Raw genomic sequence first — 7,504 nt, 5'->3', positions numbered from 1 at the left:
TTTTTTTTTTTTTTACCCCCCTTTCATTAATTCCTCCGCTGCCATCTGCGCACCGGTCCACCTCACTTCACCCATCTGTCAACACACACCACCGGCTTCGCCTATGTGTCAGTGGAAGGAGAGGAAATCCAGCTGAAAACCACTGAGAGAAATAACGTTTTCCGCGAGGTTTCTCACCTTGTGTCGCCGCCAACAATCGATATGGACGAGGACAATCACGGTAAGGCTGCTTTTCTCTTTTTTTCCTGCCCACAGTGGTTTCCTCTCAGCCCTCTCTGAGCAGGGATGGAGGATGGATGGATGGATGGATGGATGTGTGTGAGTCAGGGAGACATGAGGTAGTCTCGTGTTTTTCTTTTTTTAAATCGAAAAACAACCAGCTGTCATACAACAAGATATCAACACAATAACGGAGCATTTCTCCGAGATGCAACACAGACCCTGTTGTTGTTGTTGTTGTTGTTGTTGGTTTGTTTCATGCTTTCCAGGTGAGACTCCTCTGTAGACACATATTAAGGGTAAAAAAATCAAATAAAAAAAAAATGCGCACAACCACATTTATTTTTTCCACGCATGCACCTTTTTTCCTGTGTTTGATGTCTTGCTGTCAGGCTTTGAAGTGTCTCTCACTATCTTGTGGCTCTGTTTGAAGCCTGTAAACTGGTGGAAATTGATAAGATATGCGACTGGCAGGCTTCCATGTGGAGGATAGACCCAGCTGGATGTGCATCCTTCAACAAACATATAAGAAAATGAATGAAAATCAAGTCTCTGCAGTGGTATTTGAGGAGTACAGTGACACACATTGCTAATTTTAAAGTCAATATGAATTTACTACAAATCAGGGCTGCACAATATTTAAAAAAAAAACAGCTAAAATTGCAATATTTTGCTTTTTTGCTGTTTGTGTTTTTATAAGAAAAAGCAGATTTGTCACTATAATTGGAAATAATTCTATAATGATTGTGGCTAGTGGATTGTATCTGCAGTGACAATTAAAAGTAATTGTAAAAAAGCTTAAAAAAAATAAAAAATAAAAAGAAGAAGCCATTTCAAGTCTTTCTCATTTGGTGTAACGCTGGCAAATGCTGATCTGGCTTTGCATCCATCATACAGAGCTTTGTAGTGCTGATTTAAATGCTTTAACTGAAGACACTGACAGTAAAGTACCTGTTTTCAGTCAACATCATCCTTTCTGTAGCAGAAATATTTCCATACAACTCAGATTGCATTTTTCTTTTGCAATCAAATCTTCCTTTTCTCTCCTGTTCCTCGCTCATGTTGCTGAACACATGTTAAGCTTTCATGTCAACTAACTGCTTGTCTGGTAAATTGAGTTTAAAAAAAGTAGCTGTATCCGGAGTTAATTATGTTATTTAAGACAGACCTCTCTTGTAGATTAGTCATGGAAAATTAGGCAGTGCTTTCTTTTTGTATCAAGCAGCCAAAGAAGTCCTTGTATGATGTGTTTCGCTTGATTTTCCCGACTTCACAGTGCACTTCTTGCAATGTGACTATTGTGCACGTTGCAATGTCGATGTTTAAACAGTATGTTGTGTATCTCTGTAGCAAACACTGCAAGATTTTAAAGTGGAAGTATTTGCAACAGTTGTGAGAAAACTAAAAGCTAAAATCACTTTAAACATTAACAGGCACAGAAAACTGAGGAGCTGAGCTACAATGTGTGATTTTAATTATCTATGTGTTTGCAGGTTATTGGAAAAAATTTGTCTTATAATGCTCTAAAGGCTTGTAATAGCTTCCCAAACTGTTAACCTCACATCAAACTAGGTGGAATATTAATGGGAGAAAATGCCTTAAAGTACAAAAAGATCACTATTGACTTGAGAATGCAGTTTTTCTGTAGCCACAGTGATTCTTTAGGTTGAATGTGAGATGGTGACAAAGCGTCACTGATACCCATTTTGGGGCCGATACCCATTTTGGGAAAAGGGAATTCTGATGTCTATATGAAGAGTTCATCTGCAAGAACAGATAACTCCATTTTTGTAGATTTTCAGAAAAGTTGTTTTTTGTTGTTTGCTTGAGATCATATCAATCAAACTGAAGTTGAGTGGATTTGACTCAGTAGAAATGACAAAACTAGAGATAACTTAAGTTTGATTGATATTGTCTCAGGTAGACGATGGAAAAGTGGGTTTTCTGAAGGTTTGTGAAGATGGAGTTTTCTGTTTTTGCAACTGAACTATCTATATTAGAATTAATTTGAAAAGGAAATATGATAGTCGTTGTTATTACATTTGCAGCAACTAGTTAGCATCTTATGGTTTGCACTAATTATGCAGGCACTGCTTGACTTTGCACCACCATCCGCTCACCTGTGATATGTACTCTGCTACATGTGCTGCAGACAGTGCTGAGAGTATTGTAAATCATAGAGTCAGCTCTGCTCTGCTGGACAAACTACGTGATGATACTGTTTCTAAACTACTCCAAGCATCCTTCTCTGTATAATGTTCTGTAAAAGAAAGTTTTCATTTTGGCGTATAGTGATATGATCGGCCAGCATCAGCCGACTGATAAATCAGTTCGACTTTACTATCTACAAAGAGTGTTGATGTTTTCACAGAACTGGCCATGACCTGAGTATTTAGCACTACACTCTTTTTCCATGAATTGAACCTGTGCAGCTGCATGTAATATAACCCAGTTATGGTGGCTGCAGGTCTGAGTCAATTATTTTATGGTGGTGTCTTTTCACACACATGCAGGATGCTGCTGAGCAGATAATCCAAACCGTCTTGTGGGCTCACAGGCTTCGAGGCTGTGTAATGTAAACAAATGGTTATAGTCTGATAACAGTTTGGCAGTTAAACTGGGAGATTAGCAGAGCCAGGAGAGACACTTGTATGAACTTCTGCTTTTTTTCCCCCTTCCACATTATGCTATACAGCGAGTAGGTCTGCAAGCTCTGCGCCGAACATTGAATAGACGTGAGGATGACCCAGTTTTGGTCTTCTACCCTATTTTCCTTGTGTTTTGTAGGATTTCCATAGCTTTGTTGTGTGTATTCTTGGCTTCCAGAGGATGAACCTCGCTGGTTTCTCATTCCCTTTAGTGCCACTTATAAACAGGAATTTATCATGCCCACGCAACAACTATTTATATTTTGGCATCTTAATGAACTTCACTCCAAAAAAAATCAATTTTGCTCAATCAATATCTCATTCCTTCCTTGTATGCTTCAATGGAGAGGTTCTAATATGTCTAAATGTAGAGGTTTGTTAAAAGGAAATGCACTTCAAAGTCACAGTTTAGGAGCTGACCTGTATCCTCTTTGTAATCTAACCCGTGAGAACATGCTATCACCATATCATTTCCCCCTCAAACTCACATGTGCTGCGAGCAAGCTGCTCATACGAGGCCAGTCAGAGAGATAGCGTTCACTGAATCATGTGGCAGGAAGCACAGAAGGCGCTCTGTCTGCGATTAAACTGCAACGATACGACACCGTGCGGAGTGAACTGTTAAAATAACTTACCATAAATGTTAAACTCGATTGCTTACTCACGCTCTCGCTGACCTGCAAACATCACTTAACATTGTTCGCATGTACACCTTGATACGCCGGTGTCACAACACGGGCACTCGGTGCTAAATCTGTCTCTAACAGGCACTTAACAGCAGCCAAAGTCAAAGTTAGACTTTCATCAAGAGAAGCTTGTCAGAGCTCAGAGCAGAGTAATGCAGCGCAACATATCAAAGACATGTGTACGTTGTGGGGGATTCTTTGTGCTTCAAGGTGTCTGAATTCCTGACTCTCCTGCAAAGTATACGACCAAACAGGATTTTTTTTTTTTTTTACATAGGTTAATGTCAGTTTTTCCCCCCCAAACATCAAGATGTAATTATTTATCTGAGCCCCTACACATTCTGTTTAATGTAGATCAGATCCCCTTTCTCGGGGACTTTAGGCTGCAAATCCACCCACTTTCAAGCTGCACTTTAAAGCTCCAAGGTTCTGTTTTGCATGCCAACAAATGTGCACATTATCCCCATGTGTACACATAACGGACCTCCTTCTCAACGGCCGTATGTACAGCGTGCATGCAAACTGAACAGCATATGTTCAGAGCTGGGGCTATGATTTATTCTGCATCGGTGAACCGGTCTGAGAACAACAGAGGAAAGAGCCAACAGATGCCGTCATATTTTATAGGATTAAGAAATAGTATACAAACAGCTAATGCACCCACAATCCACCTCTCATGAAACAGGATAGTGAAGGAAGGAGAGTTGGGGATGTTTCTGAACTAAGAGGCCTTTTGCTGCTAGAATCAATTTTTTTATACTGATGACTGTTAAATGGGGTTGTTTATAAGGATGATCCAATAAAGAATTATCATGTAGATCTTCAATTTTTTTAAAGCTGAAAGCAGAAGCACACACAAAAAGTTGTTAAAGAATTTGATTAGGGCGTGACGACTGATCGGAACAAGTAGGATTCTGTTCCACTTGGGATCAGCTGGTGTCGGCCATCTGCAGATAAAATCATACAGTGTGTGATATGTAGAAACTCTAACCTTACAGTTGTTCTCATAAAGGTTTTTATTAATAACACTTCAGTGTCAAAATATCGATGCAGCGATATATCGTAACACCTCCTCTAGTGATACACTGATGCCAAATGGTGATGTTTTGACTTACTGGAGTCACTACTTCCTGAACTTTCACGGTGATGCTGTTAGCTGGAAGAAGGTGAAGTGAATGGAAGCCGTGGTGAAGAGAAAGAAACTCACAGCATGAAAATGGCCGCAAATCAGAGAGCGAATTAACTGAGCTGACGCTGACAGCACAATGTAGTAAATAAATGCATGATAATATCTCGGTTTATCGTAGATGATTGTCTTGCAATGTAGAATCTCATTATTGTGATAGCATCGTTGTCGTGGGCAATGTGTCGCGAGTAACTCTGATTCTCACCCCTGTTGTCTGGAGGATTTATTAAGTTGTAATGTAAAGTTGAGTGCTTTTTCCTGACTATCGAAGAGTATAATCTGTGCAGGTTGGTGGAATAAATCTGTCTGTGTGGTTTCATCTAGTCTTCAGGTGTTTCCCTCCCGAGTTTTCAGGAGTGTTTAACTGTCTTTACACAGTTTTGCTTTAGCAGCCTTTTTTCTCAGTCTTGCTGCTTTCATTAGCGATGTCTCAAGACACCACGGGCAGCTGTTTCCAGCCAGAAAAAAAGATAATAAAGCAATTATAAGCTAAGTACCCAAATAGAGCTGCAACTAACTAATTGTTTTATGTGTTGTTTGGTTTCTAAAATGTCTGAAAATGGTGAAAATGTTGATCAGCGTTTCTCAAAACCCAAGATGATGTCTTCAATTGTCTTGTTTTGTCCACAACCCAAAGGTACTTTACTGTCATAAAGGGGCAAAGAAACCAGAAAATGTTCTAATTTAAGAACCTGGAATGAGAGAATTTTGACTTAAAAAAAAAATTGCACCGTTTGATTAATTGGCTGTAAAAACAGTTGCTGATTAATGTAACAGTTGACAAGTAATGCAGTTAGTTAGTGATTTTAGGTGGTGAACATGGTGAGGGATTAAACAGCTACTCCTCTGCAGCTGGTTGAGACCAAATCAGAGCTAAAAGGAGAGCAAATATCAGGTATAGTTCGTCAGTGTTGTGTTTATAGTTAAATTGCGCTGTTCCCAAGTGGTCCAAAAAATTAATAAAGTAGGTTTAGACTGTAACTTCACACTATTGTGCATTTGAAAGTGGGATTTGATTGATATTTGCAGCTGAAATCTTGGAAGCATTATCACTGTGCAAAGGAAGAGCTGAGTCAGTTCAGTGAGGGAGATAACTGATAAAACAATGGCGCTGTTGGAACAAGAGCAGCCACGTCATCCTGCACATAGACCTTATAACACTTAAAACCTGAATGATCATACAAAATGTGTCACGGTGTATTGTTTGTGTAACTCAGCTGTAGCATGGCATTCATTAGAGCATGTTTACTGCGCTCACTAATCAGAGTTGGCGCTTCTCTGCTCAGTTTACATGCCACAGAGCAGACAGGGCCTGGCCTCAAAATGGATGAAAATCAGCAACAGGCTTGAAAGTGTTTTTATTACTCATGTGTCTATTTTTAGCATCATTGTATAGCTGGATGGAGGAGTGGAAAGAACACAGAAGCAGAAATTGGCTGAGAAGCAGTTGACTGAACGCCTGGATGGAGGCCACGGATTTTAACACTTGGCTTTCTTGTATTTTTTCTCTCCTTTATAGCAGCTCTGTGATGCCTCAGTCAAGGATTAATGCGAGCTGAGTAAACGGCTGTTTCGGGAGGTTCGGGGTATTAAAATGTTGAAATGAATAGAGCTCTTAGATTTTCCAACACCTTTACTGCCTGAATGAAGTTATTTGTGACGACTGTGGTTCCTGTACAAAACATGCCTTGTGTTCGGAGGTACGGACACAGAAAAAAATGTGCAAAAAAAGGGGGTTTGTTTATGAGGTCTTGTGAGGCTTTTTTGACCATATTTCCTGTTTAAGTGTCGCAATCAGCGCTCTTCTCTCTATCTGACCGTGGGAAAAGCTGAATGGGGAAGGCCTTTCCCTCAGTTTTCCTGAACTGAATGTGCGAGCGTTTGCTAAAATAACAAATCCTATCTGACTGCTGCACTACTGTTTTGTCTTCACAGACCTGTTAATGGTGCACACATGGCAGTTTCGGTGCAGAATCATAAATGCCTTTGTGATTGGTCCCATTTGAAGATTTGACAAAAAAAGAAAAAGAAACACCTTTTTTCCTCACATTTTATTCCTGTCATCTCCTCAAACTTAATGGACGTCTGACTCTATGCAATTATTTCATATCATATTCACCCCAGCGGGCATGAAACCCAAGATAAGAACGCTTTTGGAAGTCACCGCACCGTTTGTATGATTTCTTGACATGCGGCGCTGCAGCTCTGAGGGAGAGTAGTTGGTGAAGGAAAAGTTGGTGTGATTGCAGTGTGGTCTTTGTTGTGGCCGTAGGGGGAGTGTGTGGGAGGACATCAGACGGTCACTTGAGGCGAACTGTGGCTGCTCTGTAGGTATCTTTTGCCTCGGGAGGCCGGCTGGCTTAAAGTAAGCGCCGAATGTCTCGACAGCGGCGCAGCAGACATCTGTTCCTCCCTGCATCTGCCTGTTTTATCCTAATATCACCCCGTAGTGGTGCTTCAGCTCGTAAGTAGGATGCATTTGGGCCCAAATGACTAGCCTAATAATTGATTTGTAATTCAGCCGCAATTTAATCCGCAGCAATTTTGATGATTGATTAACAGCATTTCCACAAATTCACTCATTTTGAGCTCCTCCAATATGAATATTTGCTGGTTTTCTCAGTTTTATGTGGTAATAAACTGAAGATCAGACTGAAATACAAATTTTTTCCCCCTTTTTTTTTTTTTATAAAAAAAAAAAAAAAAAATATACAAATTTTTTCCCCCTTTTGTTGACATTTTATAAAGCAAATGATTACCCTGTA

The 7,504-nt window shown here is 40.0% G+C and overlaps 1 protein-coding gene across 1 annotated transcript in view; it reads left to right on the top strand.

The window, feature by feature from the left end:
• The first annotated feature begins 6 nt into the window (after positions 1-6).
• Positions 7-7,504, top strand: part of cyth3a (cytohesin 3a) — a 42,806-nt gene continuing 35,308 nt past the window's right edge. The window contains exon 1 of the mRNA XM_008303747.1: positions 7-220. Within this exon, the coding sequence (XP_008301969.1) occupies positions 202-220 (19 nt within the window). The 5' untranslated portion in view covers positions 7-201. The remainder of the gene's footprint in view (positions 221-7,504) is intronic.

Source organism: Stegastes partitus, unplaced genomic scaffold (genome assembly GCF_000690725.1).
Source record: "Stegastes partitus isolate 25-593 unplaced genomic scaffold, Stegastes_partitus-1.0.2 Scaffold2062, whole genome shotgun sequence".
NCBI lineage: Eukaryota > Metazoa > Chordata > Actinopteri > Pomacentridae > Stegastes > Stegastes partitus.
Note: the sequence above shows the minus strand (reverse complement) of the source record. Positions and strands in the feature narration are given on the sequence as shown.